This window comes from Hylaeus volcanicus, chromosome 6 (genome assembly GCF_026283585.1).
Source record: "Hylaeus volcanicus isolate JK05 chromosome 6, UHH_iyHylVolc1.0_haploid, whole genome shotgun sequence".
NCBI lineage: Eukaryota > Metazoa > Arthropoda > Insecta > Hymenoptera > Colletidae > Hylaeus > Hylaeus volcanicus.
Genome location: NC_071981.1, coordinates 13,169,990 through 13,195,644, shown reverse-complemented (window position 1 = coordinate 13,195,644; position 25,655 = coordinate 13,169,990). Strand labels below are relative to the sequence as shown.

Below are 25,655 nucleotides of genomic sequence, written 5' to 3'. Positions count from 1 at the left end.
ACTAAACGTCCTATGAATAAACTGTAAATATAAAAAAAGTTTCGTTTTGTTACCCTTTATAAGCTGATATTTTTCTTTTTTTTAAATTCACACCTCTACGCCTTTCGGAATTTCCAGCAAAAGTCGACCCGAAGTTAAAGGATCAATACAAATCCTTAATTGTTCGTTTAGTGTTATTTCACGGGACCCGTTCGTCCGTAAAGGGTCGCTACACAACGAAACGTTTGGAAATGTACAAAGAATCAAATAATATTTGGAAACATACAAAGGATCAAATAATATTCGATAACGTACTAAGAATCAAATAATATCTGCGATTGCATAAAGAATCAAATAATATCTGCACAGCTAAGTCTCTGCGAAAAATAATTTTCGATACGAAAATACGTGTTACTGTCGATGCATAGAACTAAATTCAGGCATTCCATTTGTGTTACTCACTATGTAATTCTTTCTTTTCCATGGTCACCGTCGTCTTTCCAATGAGAGCTTTAAGGCGCACACGTTACTCGTTAGAACAAACACTTTTTACGAACGATGTGCAAAGTATAAAGCAATAGTCGTCGCCATTTAACAATTGCGATTTAGTCAGCACGCGAAATAAGCTTTGCAAGATAGGTCGGTTACCTGCGTATTGTTGCAAACTGGAATAGGCGTTGCTCAAGGAATCCTGCAACCCGTTCAGAGGTGTCCCCGTTAGGGAATTGAGCGCGAGAGACGTCACAGGACTGAGACTGCCTCCGGTGGACCCTTCAAAATCGAAATCAATGGGATAATTAATTAGTTCGTCGATCGGCTCGTGATTTCTACAGAGTTGCGACCACGACTGAAAAAATGTCGCGTGACTTTTCTATAATAATTCCCCGCATGGCATGCGTCATGCTACGACGCCGATAAAATCAAAGCGAGAGGATACAGTTTACCGTTTACTGTATTTGTTAATAATGTGAGTAACGCGCGTGTTTACATAGCGGCTGAAAGCGGTTTGCGTATTTTACAGAACAACTTATCGATACAGAGTCGACGTTCTTCGTGTACGGGTAGCTCTCGGCACCTTTTGCAAACCTCGAACAACAGATTGTTCGGGGCGTTGCGTGTTACAGAATACAGAAAGCATTCGAGAGTACGTTGCATCGAGGCATAGTTACGCCAAGTGCACAGAAGTGTACGGTAATTGCCATCTTCGCTTATCCTTGAAATTGACTCTTGAAGAAGCCATTCACTTTACTTGCATTATTTCCAAAATTGTGTCATTTTTATGGAAATAGAAATTTTTAAAGATGACTCACGATACAGTATGTTCTTTTTTCTTGTAGTAAGTACCAGATTAGAAACAATATTGCAAGTATTATATTTATACTGTGTATGTTTATGCATTTATGCGTTCTGTAACTGTACTTCGCCAGCAATTAATAATTATTAACAACAACGAGGCTGATATATAATATGTATGATTAATAACAAACTTGTTTGAATATTTTTTTCTAGAAGAGAAATAAGGTCCCTGATAACCGAATACACATTGTTAACCTTTAGTGGTCCAAGATTTTTCACGTCTTCATAAAAGAATTACGTTGTTGATAAGATTAATCGTAACATGCCTTTAATTATTTTAAACAGTGAACATTCATTCGATGCGTTTATTTTCTGGTCTCGAATTACCTAAATTGAATCATAATTAGCAGAAAAAAGTCGATAATTCACGTGTAATAAATAATTGATTTGAAAGGCAAGATACTAAGTAAAATTTAGGGTCATGTTTCATTCAGCTTTATCATTTATAACGTGAACGCATTACAAATCGAATGTATAAATACGAACTATTTGTAATTAGCGAGTGTACGATACTTCATAAAGAAATTGTCGAGTTTCGCAACAGTAAACAGTTTGTCTTATAGTCTTTTCGCTCGACCAAACGAGATAATTTTTCTTAGAACTTTCATTGAAGGAATTGCCTTATGACACGAAGTTTCCTGTTCAAACTCTTTGTTCCTTGTTAGAAGATGATGCGCGAAAATAGCTATTTAGCTTTCGAAAACTTTCCACTGGATGCACGGCTAATTTTTGTTATACATTTATAGGGTCGTTTAAGTGGGAAATATATACTTGTACTTCAATTATGTTAACATAATGTGTACGATCTAGACTATTTTAGCAATTTTCCTTTTAAGAAATTTGAGAACGAATAAACAAAGATTGTCATGCAGAATGTTTTCGTTAAATTTATATTCGTTATAAGAAAATATAGATTTATATGTAATATACATATACGTTTATACATTAGATTTATAGAGGATATAGATTTTATTTATACCTGATATATTATGAATATATACTTTTTCATAAAGGGAAGAAGGTGCAAAATTCTAAACCAATGAGTAGTTTGTAAACAATTTTACATCGAGTTTACTTGAAAAGTTTTCGAGTAAAGTAGAAATATTTATACTCTCGACACTTTATCGAAGTTTACGTATCTTTGATGAGTAAATACTTGGATCACTAAGCTTTAGTTGAATAGCTTCCGAGTAAAAAAAATAGAAATATGTATGTATCTTCGTGATGCTTTATCGCAATTCACGTGTCTCGAGTAAATACTTGGACCGCTAAGGGATAAATTAATTGTCGCATAATATTATTTACTCAACGTAGCGTACAGCGACGGAATTATTACTCCGTTTTCGATCAAAGCGTAATACGGACCTCACCGAAACGAACGTTTTCAATTACTCTCACGGAAAGAAGGATTTCCATTGTCCGACATTTCGTGTCGTCATACGTACCATCGATATTACGAAATAACTAGTGATGCGCATGAGACGAGATAAATCTCGATCTCGTCTCGATCTCGTCTCGATCTCGTCTCGATTTCGGGATGTGATTCGAGATCGAGATTACTTGTAACATTCGAGATCGATATCGAGATTCAGCATATCGAGATTTGGGCGAGATCAAGATTATTTTAAATTCTCGTCGAGATCTCGACAAAATCCTTTATTATATTGCCGATCGCCAACACATATGACACCGTGACTGCTGAGCCTAAGAACTGGAAAACTTGTATATCGTTCCTAATAAAACAACAGATATTGGCATATTTTGAACGGTATTGCCAATCTTGTCAAAATCTCGTCAAGATCTCGTTCTTTTTAAGAAATTTCAGGATCAGGATCATGTATTCTAAATTGTCGAAAATTCTTTACTCCTCAATAGTTCTATCGCATCTTGAATACGCATCTCAGATCTGGAATCCATTACAAAGTGGCCTTACGAAAATGATTGAGAGTGTTCAGCATAAATTCTTAAGGCACGTTTCTTATAAGATAGGTACACCTATGAATATAGGAAACCACGACTATGACACTATACTTTGTACTATGCAAATTCTCACGCTTAAGCAGCGCCGAACTGTAGCCGACCTGATGCTAGTTTTTAAAATTGTCAATAGTAAAATTGAACGTCCCAGGATACTGGAACTATTGAAATTTAATATTCCAAGTAGGCAACTTCGAAGCAGCGATATTTTTTAAACTGGTCCATATCGTACCTCAATTGCGAAACAAAATTGTGTTACAAGAATATGTGCGATGGCTAACAGCCTTAATATGTCTGTTGATCTTTTTCACGACTCACCTTTAGCATTAAAAAGGTCAGTCGTTGCAATTTTGCAGATGCGCAATCTAGTTCGAACACGTTACATTATAAGATACCGTGATCGTCTCCATTTTTGTTTTGTTTTTCTTGTTGTCATTGTTATTACATTGTACTTTATATCAAGGGCAGATTGCCCGTAAATAATGTATTATTATTATTATTAACAAAATTCGAGATCGATATGCATGCTTCGAGATTTTTCGAGATCAAGATCGAGATCGTAGAAATCTCGTCTCGTGCGCATCGCTAGAAGTAACACACAAGAATTAAAGCTTGATTAAAACATAGTGAACGAGTATTGGGTGAGCTTCGTTCTATCGATTAAACGGCCAACAGTAATTACAAGTCGAATTAGTGATGAATATGTACATGTACGTGGGTGCATACGGATAGGGAGTAACGAGAACGGAAGCATAATGACGAAAAGAAATAAGGAAGATAGAAAGAGAGAAGAAACGAAAGCTTCAATGATTTCTTCTCACCTGTGTTTCCGGTCTTTCCAAGAAGGACAGCTACGCACGAAAAAGAATGTACACATCAAAACGCTGACGTGCGCTCAGCATGAAACGAAAAAAGAAGAAACGTATACGATCTCCCGAATGGCATGGTAAATCGACGATTTCTGCCTTGGCTTTTTCGAAAGTTGCATCGGACGATGCTCGAATGCTACGTGACGTTAGTGTATTTCTTTGTTGTATTCATATTTTCTATAATTAGTCGGTGTTCCGACTGTTTCGAATTACAGTAGCGCGCATTCTAAGGGGCATACATAAAGGCTCCAAAGAAATAAAGGATCCTTTAACCTTTTGGATGCCACGGACCGATTTAACGCATTGACTTCTAGATTAAAATTCATGAATATTTCTACGAGGCTAAAATTCTGTTTCGGCACAATTGAAAATTAGCCAAATGCACGAATCGTATTCAGATTTAATCTTATTAACGCCTCACCGCTGGAATTAATTTTTTTTACTTTCTTAATGAAGAGTCCTGTCACCCATGTTTGGATGACATAGTTACTAAAGCGTTGAATAAATTATGCTTCAAAAAACGAGGCATGAAAGGGCGCCCTCTATTTGGCATAAAGACACCAATATATCTTCATACGCAAATTTTTTTCTGTAATTTCAATTACTTATACAAACTTACTTATGCATAAATTTCAAATAATTTCATCGAACAGTTTGTTCATAATAAATTCACGAATAAAGCCTAATTTTCACCAGTTTATTTGTAATAAAATCTGAAAGTTAACGTTCATTACAACGTGCATCAGCCTAAAGGGTTTGAATTTCATTGAATTGTTCATTCTGCCACCTTTCGATCGAAGTAATCGTCCGATGCGTCGCATCTGTTACCCAGGACTCCACGAGGACTTCAACGATATTGAAATAAAAATGCACAGAGTGACGTAGACAGACAAATGATGAAGGAGAAAGAACGATAGAGATGTCGAATACGGATTTGCGTGTGCGCGTACTACTTGTTGCGGTGGACATTTCGTATTATTTTGAAGGATATCGTTCTGCAAAAGTGAGTAATAAATTTTTACTGAATTATATCGATTTATTGGATATTTTAAATATTTCTATGCAGAAGGTCTATAAATATCTATCATCTGGTAGAATGATATATTTACTCAATGATATTTTATTCTAATTTTTGTATATGATGATGTGATACAAATAATACAAAAATGTTTATATAACATAATACAATATATGTAAGTATATATCTTATTTATAAGGATAATATATTTATTCTGTGATATTTTATTCTAATCTCTATATACACGATTATACAATAATAAATTACAAATTATGAGTGTATGTGATACATGATATAACAAATTATGTATACACATACATATACACATCTTATTATTTATTATCCATATAATCATATACATCTATACAGAAATTAGAAGAATATCATCGAGTAAATACATTACTCTTGTAAGTAATACATACTTATACACTTCTTACATAAAAATAATTATACATACAATAAATTTATATATTTTCAGTAAAAATTCATTACTTTAAAGACACAAATTTATAGTATGAATGAGTTTATTAGTAAATAAGAATGAAATAAACCAAAATATTATCGAGTGAATTCATTTCTGTTCATTAACTATACATATAATTCGATTTGGTCAAGCTGTTCAGGAAACAGTTACCAGCACAAGAGGAGGAATCGTGAAAGAAACGTCGAGTTCGATGCACCCACAGTTATGTGCATCGCAACCATAAAAGGTAGACTGGACGTATGTCTAGATGGTTGCTCGCGTTACGCAAATATCCAACAAATTCAAAACTCAGAGTTGTCCCCATGTACGTATAAGCCAGTAGTACACGCAGACACGCGACGAGTACAGAGACGCGAAAGGGTGTCCCAGTACTCGGTCGCGTTCACCGCACCACGTATTCCTGTTTTCTTTGGGCAAATAAAAGACGTATCGAGCCGTGAATGAGATTAGAAACCGGCCGAACGATCGAGATTAATTTAGTAATTGTTAATACTATACCAGGCAATGCGACACGTACATAGCGACATACCTGCTGTCGAATTCGCCAGTCCGCTTAACGCTGAAACACAGAACACGTTCGCGATATTAACAAGCGGAGTTAGTGACGTGTTTACATATTCAGCGCGTAAACTTCGCCGAAATTTGCTTAGACGTTACTCTACACGAAATAAGGTATTCGTCGCGCAATATTGGACATCGCTCGAAGAAGATTACAGCGACGAGTGTCGCCTTCACCGTCTCCGAACTCGAAACCCCGGTGATCAGATTAAACAGAAATATTACAGACGGAACACATCGTGTTAATCTTACTTGGGATTAAACGTTTGCGCTCGTGCCACGCGTTTCTTAATGGTTTTACCCTAACAGGACTTCTGGAGATTCGATTCGTATCAAGCCCCAGATTCCTTGCAATTTATTTACATGATTCTCTTTACCTTGCTTATCTATTACCAGATAAATTGCTGAGGTTTGCCGAAGCTCCATTATCGTCTTAACAGATCTTTCGAGAAATGAAAAAGAAATTCATTTTTTGAAAGTAAATGTATTTAGGAATGTACCGTTAAAATTTAGGGAAGTTATTTAAATTCTTTCTGCTTTTCGATTCGTATCAAGCTTTAGATTCCCTGTAGCGTATATTATTTTCTTTATCTTGTCTATTTATTGCTTTATAATTTTCTATAGTTTGTTGAAGCTCTATTATTCTATTAGGTATTACGTTCTATTCTATTATGTATTTAGAAATGTACCGTTAAAATTTAGGGAAGTTATTTAAATTCTTTCTGCTTTTCGATTCGTATCAAGCTTTAGATTCCCTGTAGGGTATATTATTTTCTTTATCTTGTCTATTTATTGCTTTATAATTTTCTATAGTTTGCTGAAGATGAATTATTCTATTAAGGGTTCACTGTAGCGCGACACTTACGAAAAGTGAAAAGAAATTCATTTTTTGAAAGTAAATATATTTAAAAATACACTGTTAAAATTTAGAGAGATTATACGAGCTCTCTCGGCTTTTACAGCCGATTTAGAGTAGTATAACGAAATCAAGCACGTAGAAAAGCTTTGAGATAGTCGTTTCGAGATAGTCACGTTAGAAAATGTAGGTTATCGAACTTAAAATACAAAATAGTCCAAGCGGTTAGTCGAGAATTGGAAACTTTCGTTAAAGTACAGCCTTACTACTATCACACACGTCCACAATATGTCAATACGTATATCTACACATACATTCTACTCGAGAAATGATTGTGACAACAACGCTGACTTCTCTGCGTTCAGTTTCAGGTGTTAACGAATTACATCTCAACAATGGCGTGGTCGGTAATTGTTACGTGGTTGATAATGGTTTTGAATGCTTTATAATTTCGGTTTTTATAACACACGAAATTCTCAGGATTTCAATTTTCATTTTATAGGAACTAGCCACTAGCTGAGACACAGACGGCTCGTATGGTGCGTAAGCTGGATGCGCAGAAAAAAGCTCGCGCGCATCCAGCTTACGCACCGCGCGACGTCTGTTTCGCGTACGTATATCTGCGTTTTATAGAGCGACGTCGAGGAAGTTTCGTTACTCACTGTTTGGCGACACTTGAAGGTTTCCGTTCCCGCCGGTCATGGCAGCCAAGGTGACGAGGTTCTGCATACTCATCGGTGACACGCCTGCGTTCGCTGCAACGTTTCCGATCGGAAACACATGACACAATTAGATTATAAATTACGAATAGACCGGATATTTATTCTACCGATGGAAAATGAAGTACACGTCGCTCTGTTCGAAACTATTGTTTAGCACGCGACGGTACAATCAGGCTCTAATCACAGAGTGGAGCAGGTTCTTTGGGTTTGCAGTTATTACAGTTGTAGGGATCTAAAATTTGTACGAAAAAGATACTTTTTGGAAAGGCTATAGCTGAATGAAAGGAGAATTTGCGAAGATGGGACAATTTGTCTAGGCGCAAATGATTCACTTTTTTCGTTAATGTTTCTATAAGTCTCACTTGCAATTTGGTCGAATATCAGTGTTCGATACTCAACCATTTTGGTGTAAATGAATTTTTAATTTCGAAGATGATTTATGATGTGTGAAAGTTTCTGTTACCTGTAAATAGTGTTGTGTTAATGTTTCTATAAGTCTCACTTGCAATTTGGTCAAATATCAGTGTTCGATACTCAACCATTTTGGTGTAAATGAATTTTTAATTTCGAAGATGATTTATGATGTGTGAAAGTTTATGTTACCTGTAAATAGTGTTGTGTACATGGTAACACGTGAAATGATTTGCCATATAGTATAATGCATATATGTAGTATAGCATTTAGGAATAGTGAAGTAGAGTGCAATATATAGCATGGTATAGCAAGTATACAGTATGGTGTTTAATAGCAACGGATAGTAATTGAAAACTTCATCTTCAGGTCTTCAAATGGTGATTCTACACAGTGTCAAGGAATTAGTATAAAAACCGGAAATGGGAGGTAGCTGAGACGATTCTGAAGGAGAATTTTCTTTTGCAAAAATGTTGGATGATGTTTCGTTTTTGAATTATTAAGGAGAAACCGTTGACCAATCACAGCGCTCGAGTAGTAGTGTTTTTCGAGTAGAGGGTTTTTCGTTAATAATTCAAAAACGAAGCTCCATTCGCCATTTTTGCAAAGGAAATTGTGGTTCAGAATCGTCTCAGCTACCCCCCATTCCCGGTTCTTACACTAATTTTGGGACAACCTGTATAGACAACTGTAATAGTCTTCCTAAATCTCATTATTGTTGTCATTTTAAGGTTTAACGAAACACTAATTTTTTTGATTTGGGTAAAGTGACCAATTCAATGAGTTGTACTTTACAAACCGCGTCCCCTACTCTTACTTAACCACTCTTGCTTAACCACCAACCCTCTCCACCTGTCGACATCGTACAACAAAGGAAGGTTTCACGCAATAATCGAGGTCACAAACTAAAATTGTGGATTACTTTACATTTCCAAGAGGAAATTTTAGACTCACTTCTAGCGTTAAAATATGACCTATCGACACATTAACGACTAGACATCGAGTCACGCGCCTCGTGCAAAAAAAGAAGTTTGAAAAACGCTACTCGAACGGACCTTACAGAAGAAGACCTGACTAATTTAACGCGATCACACTTATGTTTGTCACTGAAATGGAATAACACAATTTGTCAGATGGCTTGTCAAAGATGATAAAAACGGTAGAAGCAGGTAAATGTATCGTTTTGCAAGTGGCCCAGCGAAACGGTTGCGTAAGTTCCGATGCGTCATCGAATAGCCATACGTTTCTCGCCAATAAGCAGTAAACACGCGTTTTAATGCGGACGCTAATGGTAGGCATCCACATCGATCTATCATTGCACTGGCATGTTTCCCGAACCCATTAAACGGAGAATTTTATTATCGCAGAGACAACCGAGGGAAAATATACGGGATGGCTAAACATGGTCGCGCACCAATGTTACGAAACGAAGTGCGACATAATCAACTTAATAATTTACAGTACCGCGAAAAATAAACGTGTCGAGTGATAACATGCGACTACCAACTTGGACGATAAAACATTTCGCGTTAAGTGCCCGGTAGCAAACTGTTGCACAAAAGTACCGCAAAGAATGCGTTAATTTCAATAATCGTAAACGATATTTATTGGCTTATTTGCAGGGAAATAGATCGATCAAATGTAAGACAAGATTTATGGTTTATTGGTAAATCGGACCGAAATGTATCTTTGATATATTTTTATTAATACAAAGTTTTGTTAAAAAGAAAAAGATTTTTTAAAAAGAATTAGAGAATTAGAATAGATACGAGAATTTCAATAATTGAAATTATGTTTATTAGCTTATTTATTCTCTATATTCTATTATTGCTCATAAGTGCTTACGAATCAATTTACTCAATTATCTTAATAGACTCAACTAATTCAACTAGCTCGACCAACTTAGCCAACTTCGAGTAACTCAAGTAACTAACTTAACAAATAGATTATTACAGCCGATTGTGCCGTCGCTCACAGGCTGAATATCGTATGAGTGTAATCTAAATAATGAATAATTATGAACTTAACTAAATAATGAACGAGCACGAACATTATACAGGCTGATCCAAGCAATAGGTCGAAGAGTTTAAAGGTATGCAGCAGCCATTTTTGGCGAGTCAGAAATATCGAATATGTCTGTTAAATAAAATTCGTCCGACAATAAATTCATGGTAAAAATAAAAAGAATACAAAATGATCTCTTTACTTCAAATATAAACATATATTATTTCAATCGATTATATACTATTCTATCGAAAATACTATTATTTGACAATTAAACGTTTCAATGGACTGTCTGTTCTTTATATAACACCAACATTGAATAATAAAATTATGAAATCGAAATCGATATAAGAAAAAGAAAAATAGTATTAATTATAAAGTACGAAACATCCCAAAGTAACGGTATGCTCTAAATTTGTCAGTGTTATTAATTATGTTTAGAAATTAACAATGTTGCCAGCAATTTTGGCAGCTGCTGTAGAACATCTTCGATATTTATGATGGCAGTGCTGGTAGTTGGAGCCCAAAGGATTAAAGTATATGTAGTAAGATTAATTTCGACGTATGATAAATAGGTAAAGTCCGTTGGGATTTAATTAGATGTTTTCATTTTACATTGAACCGCGGAAAAACAGCGGACAGCGGCTATCCGTTCGTTTAGTTTCAGATATAAACATTGAAAACTTGGAAGAATTTCTTCCTGAAATTCAATTTTTTCAACGATTTTCGAACTTTACGATTTTTAGAGTATTCAATCTTTAGATGCTCAATTTTCGTGGGATTAATTTTTATTTTAACTTCGGCCCTTTGCACTCGTGACTCTCAGTCACCACTAGGTTTCCTTTAGCTGTAATTTCTTTGGAACTCCAAGTGTCAATAAAATAAATATTGAAAACTTGGAAGAATTTCCTCCTGAAATTCAATTTTTTCAACGAACTTAAAACTTTACAATTTTCATTTCCGTAACTAAGCGTCCTATGAATAAACTGTAAATATAAAAAAGTTTTCGGTGGTCTAATTTTTAGAGTATTCAATCTTTAGATGCTCAATTTTCGTGGGATTAATATTTATTTTAACTTCGACCCTTTGCACTCGTGACTCTCAGTCACCACTAGGTTTCCTTTAGGTGTAATTTCTTTGGAACTCCAAGTGTCAATAAAATGATCGTCGTTGAGAGGCAAAGGTGACCTGATTCTCAAATCTCAAATTAAGGATCTCATTTTCGAAGTTAATTTAAGCTTAGCATTCGTGACAATAGAATGCTAAGAAAGCATCTCGAGTTGCTGATAGATACCAGAAAAAAGGCCTCGAGTGCAAAGGGTTAATAACTCCTTAACACGTTGACCGCCAGAGATATATTCTTGAAAATTTCTGTTAGGATTAAATATTATTCAGACTATTGGAGACTACATAATCAAACATCCGTCGTGGTATTTATTTTTGTAACTTCATCAAAATACACGAATTTCATTCAAATTCATTTCCTGCGAAGCTTAACTTTCACAATTAATGTTTTTAGTTCTTCAGTGAAAAGCACTGTCACCCACATATGTGTGACGTGGCGATCAACGTGTTAACGAAGCCTCGGACAACATTTTCGCTAAGGAAAAAGTTGTTCCAGATCACCCTCCGAACCATCCCTTTCAAGGATCTCCAACAGTTTTGGGAAACCCTGTACAGGGTGTCCCAGCCTAAGTGATACAGACCTCTAACATGCATTAAACCTTAATGAATTCGTCTTGAAAAGTATTAGGTAGACCGAAAAGTAATGTCGTTTCTTTTACATTAAACTCAAACTTTCCAATAAATTTCTATCTTTAATTCATTATATACTCGCCCTAATTGTCAGCAGCCTTTTGTCACCTAGTGTGCAAATTTTCAATGCCAGAAAAATCAATGAGCTGATGAACGATAAACATGTATTTAAGATGGCAAAAACGACATTACTTTCCAGTCCACCTAATACTATCGCATGGTATAAACAAAAATATATAGTTCCATTTGGAAAACGAAACCTGACCATCATATCTCGTTAAATAACAAAGTTAACAAATATTCCTTCACGCTGAAACATGAGCCCCATTTCACCGTGCAATTTCCATATTTGAAATTTCGCATTCGGCCGATAGTTTTGGAGTTAGAGCTCTGTATCACTTAAGCTGGGACTCCCTGTATATACGCCCTTCGCAAAGGGTCAAGGATCGCGCGCACTTATAAGTCCTCCAACGTCTTACTTGGATCAGCCTGCAGCAGATGGATGGGCGAACGAAAATAAAAGTAAATGGAATCGACACGGACCATACTCACCGGCGGTGTTGCTTAACGACGCTAATGTCGCTAAGCTCTGAAGATTCGCAGGATTGATTTCGGGCGGACTCGGTACCGCTGGTGCAGCAGCGTGTGCCGGGGTCGCCGCGCCTAGGCCTAGGTGTTGTTGTAACAATAATTGATGCTGAACATTCGACAGAGCGTTCGCGCCAGCACCTGCCGCAACCGGAGTCGCTGCACTCGTCGTTGCCTGAAGTTGTTGCAACAACTGCAACGAGGTAGGCGCCAGAGTAGGCGTATCGTTCTGCAAATAAACATACGGAGATCTAGGTGAGCATGCTTCTTCCCTCGTTTCTCGTCGGGAAACACTGTTGCTGGGATACAAAACAAAAAAGAAAAAAAACGAAATGCAATTAACTGTACGCGGAACGACTCCGAGGTTACACGCCGCGGCTATTAATTCTGCCGACTAACGCGCTTGTATACAAATCAGTTATGACGTTTATTGATACGTTCGGGACTGCTGTTACTGGTCCACGTGCTTAGGAAATTATCAACGATCTACGTACCGTGTAAAGCGGTACTTATTTTAACGATTTTTGTAATATATGTTACGCGTTAAATACCTTGCAAAGACATATAAAAATAATTCTCTATTTTTTATACTTGAAATATTTTTGTAATATTATTTTGAGTGTTTTAAATATAAACTTATTATTTGCGTTGAAAGTTTCCTTGACAATTGTTCTTTCGGGTAATTCCAATATTTACTATATCGAAAGTCTTAGTTTCAATAACAGTTTATATTTAAGACGTTCAAAATAATATTACGAAAAATATCTTGCGTGGAGAAAACAACTTCATATTTACTGGACTGATACACAAGGAAATAATTAAGGTGGAAATTTTTGGGGCTCGTTTTTAATATTATAAGTAGACTGCAGGTCTTTATGCATATATCAAAAATTTGAATGAGCAAGAAACTACACAATGCAAACAATATACAAGAATATAAAAAGGATTGAAAGTAAAGTTCATGTTATAATATTTGCAGAATAAAATAAATTCCTATTTAGGTTCAATTTTTGTAGCCATGCTCGGGAAGATTTTATCTTGCATAAAGATCCGAAGTGTAATTATAAGTAATAACTCTGTCAAATTTCAACTCAGTACATCAATTTTCAACAGAGTCATAAAAAAGAAAGTTATTGATTGAAATAATTACACGTATTTTCTATTTAAAACTTTCGAAGGTTCGGGATACGTGAATCTTTCTTTATGTATTCGCAAGTTATACAGGGGGTAATGATTTCAAAAATCATTAAAATAAAGACCACCCTAGTGTACTGGCAGCCTGCTTGCAAATTTGTTAACTTCAGTATCTATTTATTTGCAGGTATACTCACGATGCTCAATTTGAGGAAGCAGGTAAAGCTTCTCGGAGTAATATCTCGGATTTAAACAAATTTTGGAAATTGTCAGTTTTACATTCGTTTAAAGTTTCACGCTACCTTTCCTTCAATAAATGATAACTATTAAACTAGACAACGGATGAAAATGAGCTTTCGCGGGCTTTCCGAATAAAAATAATTTCAGTTTAAACAAGAATTTTATCGACCATTTATTTTTTTTTCAAATTATTTCAAACATATGGGACAGTTTTCAGAATTCGAACGGAGAGCATAGTCCCACTTTAATCTCTCGAAACGTAAAGCTTCGGATAGTAAAATGAAACTTCGGACCGTTCCTCGAATGTACATACGATTGAATATAATTCACGGAACGAAAGGAAGATTATACACGGTGCAATATCCATGCAATCCCTCGATTTAATCGCACGGAATTCGGTTTTTCAGCCAGAGGTAGAAATTCTCACGCAAAGGGAACGGGATCGCGAATGGTGGATCCGATCTTATTCTCTTTTTTATCTTCTTTTCTATTTTTTTCATTTTATTTGTTTCCGGCATCGTTCTGGCGCACGAGAATTTTCTCGGTGAGCGTGCAATTTGTAAAGTTCCGGGAAAGTAAATTTATGAGAAAGTATCTCATTCTCGATGCAAATGGGAGCTCTTTGATATCCAGTAAAAAGGTCGGTTGTGAAACATTAAAGGTACAAACGGTCAGGTAATGCGGCGCCATGTTGACTCCTGCTATGTTCCAAAGATTCGTTTGGAGTTGCTGCATCCTCTTTTGGTCCTTTTCCTTTTGCGTGTCTGCAAATTTCACGACCAGCGGCGACGAGCATCCCTGAAAAAAATACAGATACGAAAAGTCTATTAATTTTGTACGTTTCGAGAAACCTGTTATATATAGCGTACGCTAGTACGTCGCGTCCGCGAGCGACGACTCAGAAATGTATACGTTTGTAGAAATACATTTCAAACGATACCAATACCTAATTTAAGTCGAGAGATTTCGTGGTGAATGATTCTCCAAAAAATTAAAAATGTTTATTCGTTCGGAATAATTTGAATCGAAAATCAAGACAAAATATTAGACTGCGAATTTTTATGCGTTTAAAGGAAATTTGAATGTGCAACAAAATTACAAAATACACAAGTATGGAATAATATAAAAAAAAAAAAATTGAAAGTAAAGTACATATTATATCGTTTACAAAGTAAAGTAAATTCCTATATAGATTCAATTTCTGTAGGTACGTTTGCAAAGACTTTATTTTGCGTAAAGCGAATAAATAAAGCGCGTGGTATCAGTGTCCCTAACGAAGTAAAGAAAAGATTCAATGAACATTTTTAATATAGTTTTTTAAAAGGAATCATTTTCGTCGTGTTGTACTATTTTAAGACATCGTATAACCTAGATGATCATCTGTCAGGTTTATTTGGACGAACCTGTGAGTCATTGTACTGTTATGTGACCGGTTTAAAATGCGTTAAGAGACAATCAAGCCTGTCTTAAGTGCGCGGAGCTTCTCGCTACGTAGCATATTGAAAAAAATCGACGCGCCAAGCCACGGCTCGTCTCCTCTAGTTTACAACAGAAAAATCGAAACAACTGCAATAACAAACCTCGTGCCATGTGGCTTAATCGAAAAGGGCAATTTTTCATCCAAAACGTAGTAAAAATGTAGATTAAAATTTTGCGACATGAAATATTTGACAAAAGTGTTTCTCGCGAATTTCATAAACCGAGATTGTTAGTGCACAACACGTGGAAGTAACAATTTATATTAAACAAAAAAAAAAAGATCAATTTATGCGAGCTGAAAAGATATGATAAATAAAGAGATTTATGCTAATTTCTCTGAAGTAGCTTTTCATTTAATTTCAGGCTTCCGAGTAGGGATGGAAAAGGATTAATTACGTGAACTGAAAGGATATGATAAATAAGAAGGCTTATGCTAATTTCTCTGAAATAGTTTTTCTTTTAATTTCAGGCTTTTGAGTAAGGATGAAAAATGACCCCGTATACAATCTGAAGGGACATGTATTTATTAACACTTTATCTACCGGGCTATTTAGAAAGTCATTAATTAAAAAAAGAATTTTCTACAGTAACATATGCCAATCTAGGCTGACAATAATTCCTCCATATTGTTCCTAGGTACATTGAAAGCCAAGTCTGTTTCCAAAAACTGAACATTGTAAGTAGACAACCCTCGACATAGTAAATAAATTCGAATAGCTAAGTACTGCAATTGAAAAGCCTATAAATAGGCTCCCGGTAAATAAAGTGTTAATATGTATATCAGAAGTTGCTTTTCATCTTGTACATTGTACTTCATACCAACTAAAAAGTACACAATATTAAAAAATACTGGTGGTGCTACAGATATGCTCTACAGTGTACGTGAAAAAAAAAGAAAAATAAACATCATCAATGCTGGGACAAAATTGTCCCATTTCATCTGGCTACAATTTTTGATCAACGTCTGAATACATAAAATGTGCTTCATTTGGAGTTCGAATCGGGGTGTCGTGACCCCAAAGAGAACGAGGAAGGCGCGAGAAAACAACAACGAAAGGCTGCGTGCAAGAAAAGAAGCTCCGGAAAAGTCACGGCGCGCGCGTGTTTCGAATCATCGAGGTGTCGGCCCGTTCAACAGCTTTTCTTTGCTCGGTTTCGGTTAGCCAGAGTTAAATTGGTATATCATCGAGCCTAGGTGACTCTGTAGCCGTGGTTGTGGATGCACGGACGTTTCCTCGGGTGATAGTGGCACCGAGCCAATCTCCGACGACCTCATTGAACCGCTATGAAAAGAAACGAGCCGCGTACACTTAACGAATCCCCTGATTTGCTTTTTCCACCGTTTTCTCTTCTCGATCGTCGTTGCTACGCCACTCGTCGGCTACCCTAGCTTTCTTTCTTTATTTAATTGGACGCAAACCGTCCCGATCATATTAACCCTTTGCACGAAGGAACATCGTGCGACTAGCAAACTCTGTTAGCGATTACAACTAGTTTACAAAATAAAAAAAAATAAAAAATGTACATTCGATGCCACAATTTTTTTCTTATGTATTTTGGCCTACTAAACTCGAAAATCGCAAGAAAAAGTTCTTCTATGGATAGGTTTTTTTTATACGAAGTTTTGAATTTTTTTTCGATTTTTTTCTGACATACTTTCACATTTTAGGCCATATCTCGAGTTAGAAACGTCCGATTGGGTCGCACAAGACGCCATTTTAAACGTAATCGAATCTCCAACAATTACTTTTTACATTATTTTCCAATCGGTTCAATGGTTTAAGTGTTACGAGCCAATATATAAGAGAAACTTTGATTTTTTCGGCTAAAATAGAATACGAATGCTTGTTCCATCGCCATGGAAAAATAGAAATTGTCAAATTATGTCTAGTTTCTTATTGTTTTGTACAGATCGCACTTTTACGAAGAAAACAAGCTTTTGTTGAAGAAAATCTATAGATAAATACCGGAATTAGGAAGAATTGAGTAAAGGTACAAAAATTCCAATTTTACTCTGTTTTTGTATTTTTCTTCTATTTCATAAACGTTTCCTACATAAATAGAAGAAAAATACAAAAACAGAGTAACATTGGAATATTTGTACCTTTGTTCAATATAAAATTTGAGTGCCATGCGAGTCGTTAAAAAAAAAAAAAAAAAAAAAAAAAAAAATTACGTATAATTACGTATAAATTCTACCAACCTCCATCGTTTGCGAATGATGCAGAGCTTTAATGGCGTTGATGGCGTATTGTTTACTAGCGAAAGTAACGAAGGCACAGGCTTTACTCTTTCCAGTGCTGTCCCTCAGCACCGAGCACTCTTCGATAGTCCCGTAGACACTGAACATGTTCCTGACATCATTTTCGGTGAATTTCTTCGACAGCATGCCAACGAACAGTTTGCGTTCTGAAACAAAAATGATGCGACAAAATTAGTTAACCCGTCGTTTAGTTCCTTAAGCACCACAGAAGCGAGGTAAACACGTTACGTATAATACTTATCGTAAAATAAATTTTCGCTTCCTAACCATACAGATTGAACAATAAAGTAAAAATTGTATAATTTATATAATTTCATTGACGGAGAAACGTATTGCCGTGTATCATAAATATTTCAATGCGAGCACAAGTGAATCAGCTGCAAATTAAATAGATAATTGATAAAGAATTTTCCAAAAGAAATTTTAGAATTTTCTTTTCCCTTTTAATAAACACAAATGGTATAGAATACATACAGGGTGAGTCTTATAACGTGACGACCTCAAATAAATCGTAAGGTATTTGTTGTACGACAAAATGTTTCAAACAAAAGTTGCGTGCTATCTAGGGAGACATACAGTGCTGTAATCTGTTTTTTATTACCTCACTTTCTTATGGAGATATTAGGGTCACCTTCAGTTTTTTCAATGGAATATCTAATATTTTTTTTCGAATTCGGATAAATCATCAATTTTTGCGTAAAAAAGTATTACATGAAGTGGGACTTCAAATGAAAATTACTGAGATATTTATAAAAGAAATTGAAGTACGACATCCTTTATTCACAATTTTGTGATACCTTTTTAATCGACTTCGAAAAGGAGGAGGTTACTCAATTCAACATGTATATTTTTTTTTTGCTTTTACGTTTCTGTACATTAAAATTGCCATGTTCTTTGAGTCTTCGACTAAGCCTTAAGAAGGTAGAATGCGATGGCTGATTTCGATCAGGATACTTAGCTTAGTACAAGATCTTAGCTTTTATAGCATTTTCTTCACAAGCACCATAAACAATTATCATAACGTTGTTTCACTGTTACTGAACATCGTGATAAAAATGTAGCACCTTTCTCGATACGACTTTAACGCTTACCGAGATACTAAATAGGCATTTCGTGTTGATGATTATTAATATTTAACAGGGAACTTGTTACATGACCTATCGACGTGAATAAAGCCGTGCTAAGAATCACGTTGACTAAGCGTATTTCCTAACAGAAGATTATTAATTTGAAGATATCTCAGTAATTATTCATTTCAAGTCCCACTTCATGTAATACTTTTTTACGCAAAATTTGATGATTTATCCGAATTCGAAAAAAAATATTAGATATTCCATTGAAAAAACTGAAGGTGACCCTAATGTCTCCATAAGAAAGTGAGGTAATAAAAAACAGATTACATCGCTGTATGTTACCCTAAATACCATGCAATTTTTCTTTGAAACACTTTGTCGTAAAACGAATACCTTACGGGTTATTTGAGGTCGTCACGTTATAAGTCTCGCCCTGTATAATCTTCTTATTTTAAGTAAATAAGTACACGCGATTACAATTAAACGTGAATGATGATGTTGTTCAAGTGTATATTATGCTTATCATGTCGTATTTATTAAGCCGACAGGTGTATTTTGTTATTGAAAGCAAAATTCGTGAGTCCTTTTTGCAAAACCCACGGACAAAAATTTGGAAATGATGTATTCACCGAGATCGGTACGGAATACCACTTTTTTGAACCGTTTCAGTTTTTAACCGTTTTTGCTACGCGGCGAAGGGGAAAGGGGGATGGTGGGAGTTAAGGGTCAAGACGGCCACCATTGTAATCACCAAGTCAGGGACTATCTATGATTAAACGAATCAGCTCGATCGGAGGCAAACTCCGCTTCCAAATAGACTAAATATCGCAATTAATTCTATCCAGGTTCAGTTTCTCGATTGGCGTTGCTATTCGTCGCGCAGCCATCCCGTTTAACGTTCGCGTTATAATGCGCTTGGTCAGCTAAGGACCATTTGACGATGACAGGTGGCGAGAAGAGGCGAAGGTAGCCCGGTCAATATTTGTTTAGGACCAAGAGAAAAGCTTCGCCCGGAGAAAAGCCGCTTATGTAAATTCAGCGTCGCATAGGGTCTCCTGCAGCGACGCAAAGTAGTCGGCTGCATCTCTGAATATCTCTATCCGCGTTTCCCTTGCCCTTCCGTGGGCTCCTGTTGCCCACCTCTTGCCCATTCCTCCCACGAAACCGCCGTTCGATCTGCTCCTCGCACACGTTTCCACGCGCGCGGATTTTCCACCGACGGATGCACCTTTGCGGCGATGCTCTGCATTAATACTCTCAGCCGGTGCTCCCTTTTTTTTTAGTGGAAAAAATACCCTTCGGTACGCTCGCCGGAGAAAGTCGCCGCGAGCATAAAGGGCAGACCGATGTTGGAGTGAAACTGATAGCGGTCGATGACCTTCCTGTCGCCCGTCTGGCAGCGTTTAATTGATACAATTCGAATGAATAGGAAGTGCGGGCTCTTTGCATATTTCTTTATTATTCATGCGTGCGCTCCTCGTCGTGGAAAGCACGCGGGGTGGAGACGTACCATTGGCGTACAGGGTGCGCCCTTCGAGGGGGTCTTCTACTGCAGACGTTAATAAATATGGATTTTCTTTTCTTTGGATTTTCTCGAAATTTCAGACGTTGACAGTAACGTGGAATACCCAGTATTTCGAGCGCGGGAAAAAATTGGACCGATACTCGAACAATTTCGTTATACCGATATTATTTGAAAACATTTGCTATAAATGTGAATAATAACGAAGAGATTTGTACTGGAAATGTTCTTATTTTATGTTCGTGTGCAATTGACAATTCATCAAAAATGTCGATTTTAAAAATTTTTTTTAATTATTAATTGGTCGAGGTACAAACGAAACTATCGGAGGTACAATCAGGTACAAACGAAATGCTATCGTTTTCTATAAAAAAAAATTAATTTTTGAAAAGTCGGGAGCCAAGTTCACATAACTGGGGCCGAACCGAGTTTTTTCCTTAATAATTAGCAAACTTTGAAGCGTTATAGCTTGAAAACTGATAAAAATCGGGTAAATTACATTAAAGCTTAATGAATTCGTTTTGAAAAATATTAGGTAGACCGAAAAGTAATGTCGTTTCTTTTACATTAAACTCAAACTTTCCAATAAATTTCTATCTTTAATTCATTATATACTCGCCCTAATTGTCAGCAGCCTTTTGTCACCTAGTGTGCAAATTTTCAATGCCAGAAAAATCAATGAGCTGATAATTGATAAACAAGTATTTAAGATGACAAAAACGACATTACTTTCCAGTCCACCTAATACTATCGCATGGTATAAACAAAAATATATAGTTCCATTTGAAAAACGAAACTTGACCATCATATCACGTTAAGTAACGAAGTTAACAAAAATTTCTTCGCGCTGAAACAGGTGCCCCATTTTACCATGCAATTTCCATATTTGAAATTTCGCATTCGGCCGATAGTTTTGGAGTTAGAGCTCTGTATCACTTAGGCTGGGACACTCTGTATGACTCTCAGACACAACTTGTGAAAATTGACTACCATGTTGCAATAAAAATATATTAATGTTACTACATAATTTATACAAATGAATTTGTTTGAAAAGTAATTATATTCTTGCTAATCTAAATCTAATCTCATTTTATACACTTTACACTTTACACTTTACACTTTACACTTTACACTTTACACTTTACACTTTACACTTTACACTTTACACTTTACACTTTACACTTTACACTTTACACTTTACACTTTTTATATCTTAAGTTTACCCACCCCTCCGCTGCCGGCCCATTCTTATTTCTTTTGCTCGTAATTTCGCCCGTAGTAGACCCGACCGCCAGTGTAATATGATCGTCACGACCACGACATACGTATTTTCCACTGTAAATTACAAAATTTTTATATCGTAAAAATGTTAGTTACAATTATTGTAATAAATTATTCTGAAATTTATAGTCAGCAATTTCAACGACGAAGCACTTGCCAAACTCTTAGCCAGACAATAGTTACCCTCTGAAGTGAAACGTAAAAGGAGTGCTAAACATTAAAATTCTCCTTTGAATTAACACTATTTTCATATAATTTCGTACACTGTATAATTCATCGATAACATCGATAAAATAAAATACGTAAAAGGTGTAATCGTACTGTAAGCGGCCTAAGACTTTTGCGCAGTACTGTACTCCACTCTTTTTGTACTCGCTTCCTCGTTTCTGCCCTTGATGTTCAATTTCATTTCTTTTGTTTCGGAACCCTTTGACTGCAATTGCTGCCACATTCTCGGTACCCGATCACCGCCCATTTAATTTGGCACTGATCGATTCGGTACATGTCCTTACCGGGTGTTCTCGCGCGGGAAAAGTTCTGCGTTCGTGTGTAAACCCTTTGAAAGTATCAAAGTTCAAACATCGTTCTGTACGTGGGACGTGTAATTAACAATTTAAAGAATTACTCGTCCCCTACGTTTCACAATTAACGCGTATGTCAAAAGAATTTAATGGGAAAAGCGACGACGATGGTTCGGCAGTATTTCGTGGAATTTCGACGAAAAATCCAGCTGGATTTAAAAGAAGCGGGTAAGCCTTATTCGAAATTCTCGCCATTCGCGTGCATTTGATTCCGTTAATTTTACTGCGTTCATTAAAATTTCCAAATGCGACACATTTAAGAGGGATGAATTTTAAATAGAATTCTTTTCTTTTGCTTTAATCGAGTACACGCGAACCAAAGCAATTTTTGTCTGTAAATCGATTTTAACATAGAAATACGTCTCACTTTAATATTGTATACTCTTAAATTCTAAAAAGTATAGCGATATCGAATAATCGTAATTTTAGTTTAGAAACAAACGTCCACGTATGTGTTAATAACCCTCGAGAGGTTGATGTTCAATTGTACAGACGATTGTTGCTTATGTAAAAGTAACCAAACGCATTTATATTTTTAAAGTGATAGAATTTCCATAGCCACTATCGTATGTCATACTACGAAAACATGCGAGGTATAATCTGAAAATTTGTTTTCACGTCATAATATTTGTCCCTGGCAAATGAACGATGTTTCCCTCTGGCATATTTCCTACCACGAAAATCAACAAATGGGATATTTAAGATGGCCAGGTCGGGCGGAACACCCTATGCATAAGCGGAGAAAAGAGGAACAGGTAAAGTAGAATGGGCAATACACAAGACCCTGGAAACCCTTCACGTAACCGTTGATTGCGCTGCAAACTCGTCTCTTGTTAATGATTTAATTACTTTCGTAACCTAACCGGATACCTGAGTTGCTCGCGTCGAATAACATTTTCCACGAAGCACTGTGGAAATTGAACGAAAACCTTGCCTCTATCTCAGCCCTGACAATTACTTTTAACGGAAAAATTTCGAGCTCGGACGTCCGCTGCGATACTTCCTTCAAGTAGCGTTATTTAATATCCAATATTTTCATGTTTAGTTATTCCATCATTATTTATGGAGAATCGACCCAATTAAACTCTTTGTATTATATTTTTCTAGAACGCTGTTATTAGAAAAAATGGATTTGTAAATGAAACCACTGATAAGTATCGCTACAGGACTGATCTGGACACAAATATTTTGATGTTCAATGATTCCATCATTATTTATGGAGAATCGACCCAATTAAACCCTTTGTATTATATTTTTGTAGCTAACTGTTAGTAGAAAAATTGGATTTCTAAATAAATCCACTAACAAATAAAATTATAGTCCTGGTTTCAGTGAACGACAAGCACGCAAATTAATGTCTCCACCAGTTTATATGTCATGCGCCGAGAAAGTCATGATACTTAATCTAGCTTCACGATCGATAGTTTCTTAACAAAATCGAATATTTCGTCGCAGATTGTAGAAATTCGATTATCGATTATTCGATTATCATCCCTTGTTAATAATCTAATTACTGTCGTAATTAACCGGATACCTGAGTTGTTCGCGTCGTATCAGGTTTTTCGCAACGAAACGAAATTGAACGTAAGCCTATTTCCCCTCTTTTAACTCTTAACAATTACTTTCAACGGAAAAATGTCCAGCTCTCCGGCACGTCGCGATACTTCCTTCGGCTATTGTTATCCCTTCGTCCATCGCGACATACAAATATGCTGTCTCGCTTCGAAACCGCGGGCGTCGTGGAATGTTTATTAAATACCGCGGATGCTGAATAGGGATCTTCCTTACGACGCGACGCGGACCGAAATTGTCCGAATCGAAGCGCGCGAGGACCAGCCAGTGGTCTGGCCTCATCTTTCTTCGAAGGTGAGGAGGAATTTATGGGGCACTTACAAATCGATCGCGATAGGGTGAAACGTAATCGCCAGACTGCTGATGTTTGCGTGCTTATGGCAAATGCAATTATACGAAAATATACAACGACGGGAATGTATAAATACAACAAATGTATAAATACAGAAAATACAGAAAATGAAATAAATGCAACATTTAGGAAAGAAAGTACACTTGCAACTAAAGTTTCTGTTCTTCATTTATGTATATAACGATATGAACTTGTATTTACACATTAAGAATATGAACAAATGCATAAGTATATAAAAAATAAAATACACGTTACAACATTTAGAAGAGAAAGTATACTTTAATTTAAGTTTCTGATCTTCGTTTGCAATTAGGAATAAATGTTATTGATTTATTATTTAATTCAAGGTAATAAATCTTTTATGGCGTATTTACCTACGATTATTACCACTTACTGTTAATCAGTCTTTTGCTAAAAGAAAATATAGAAAATGAAATAAATGCTGCAACATTTCAAAGAGAAAGTACCCTTGTAACTAAAGTTTCTGTTCTTCATTTATGTATATGACGATATGAACTAGCATTGACTTAACACATTAAGAATATGAACAAATGCATAAGTATATAAAAATAAAATACACGTTACAAACATTTAGAGAAAGAAGAGAAAGGATACTTTAATTTAAGTTTCTGATCTTCGTTTATGTATACAAAGATATGAATTTGTAATTAGAAATAAATGTTATTGATTTGTTATTTAATTCAAGGTAATAAACCTTTATTGCCACTTATTGTTAATCAGTTTTTTGCATTCGATTTTCCACTTGTCTTTCTGTGATTTATTAAAACAAGCAATAAAAATGTTAAATACTCGAAAATTCACAAGGGTAGGCTACTCAAATAAATAATAACAAATAAATAAATAACACTTATCTCGAATTGTATTTTCCTAATAGATAAAAAATTACTAAATGTACTTTACGACATACCAAAAATATTTTCAAAGTAATCAAAATATTACTACAAATTCATGTCTGTACTCGTATCGCGGCAACTATCGGTTCAATTTTCCTTCCATTATTCAACGAGTCCTTTAACGCCCGTTCCCCCCTCGGTTTATTCATTTTCCAATTAATTCGCAATCCGACGGCGCAGCATGTTTGTAAACGGGACGCCTCGCCGCGCTGGATGTTTTCTTGTTTTTCATTTGCGCTTTTCTCGCGGCGCGCTGAGCGTCCAAGCACGAAACCACGCAAATGTTTGTAAATCAATTTTACGTTCTACGTGTACACCGTATTTGTTTCCCTAATTAAATCGCGGTACGTCCATTAAACGGTCGCGTTTCGTTTCGAATAAATTGGAAAAGAAGCCCCCGGTAGAATCGAACCGGGCGAAACCAAACGATCGAATCATGAAATTCAATCGCGAACGATAGTCCGTAGCGTCTCTCTGATTCAGCTATCGTTCCGCAAACCTTATCGTTTCGCTTCGACTTTCTCAGACGTTCCATTGTAATCAGAAGTCTCATATTGTCCCTCTAGGGTCAGTGGTGCGCAGCCTGTTTCGTCGTTGGACGAAGTCAAGTGAAAAGGGTCGAGTCAAAGGATTTTTCAAAGGGAGCTTTAGGATTTCCGTGGACGAC

The 25,655-nt window shown here is 36.1% G+C and overlaps 1 protein-coding gene across 15 annotated transcripts in view; it reads right to left on the bottom strand.

The window, feature by feature from the left end:
• LOC128879107 (CUGBP Elav-like family member 2) overlaps window positions 1–25,655 on the bottom strand; it is a 547,103-nt gene that overhangs the window by 14,711 nt on the left and 506,737 nt on the right. For 9 of the 15 annotated variants that reach the window (XM_054127956.1, XM_054127957.1, XM_054127958.1 and 6 more), the window contains 7 exons: window positions 17,634–17,839; window positions 14,621–14,749; window positions 12,533–12,806; window positions 7,760–7,852; window positions 6,201–6,242; window positions 4,134–4,163; window positions 628–750 (listed from right to left, as the gene is read on the bottom strand). In XM_054127956.1, the coding sequence (XP_053983931.1) occupies window positions 628–750; window positions 4,134–4,163; window positions 6,201–6,242; window positions 7,760–7,852; window positions 12,533–12,806; window positions 14,621–14,749; window positions 17,634–17,839 (897 nt within the window). The remainder of the gene's footprint in view (window positions 1–627; window positions 751–4,133; window positions 4,164–6,200; window positions 6,243–7,759; window positions 7,853–12,532; window positions 12,807–14,620; window positions 14,750–17,633; window positions 17,840–25,655) is intronic. The other 6 variants (XM_054127963.1, XM_054127964.1, XM_054127965.1 and 3 more) reach the window with 6 other exon arrangements.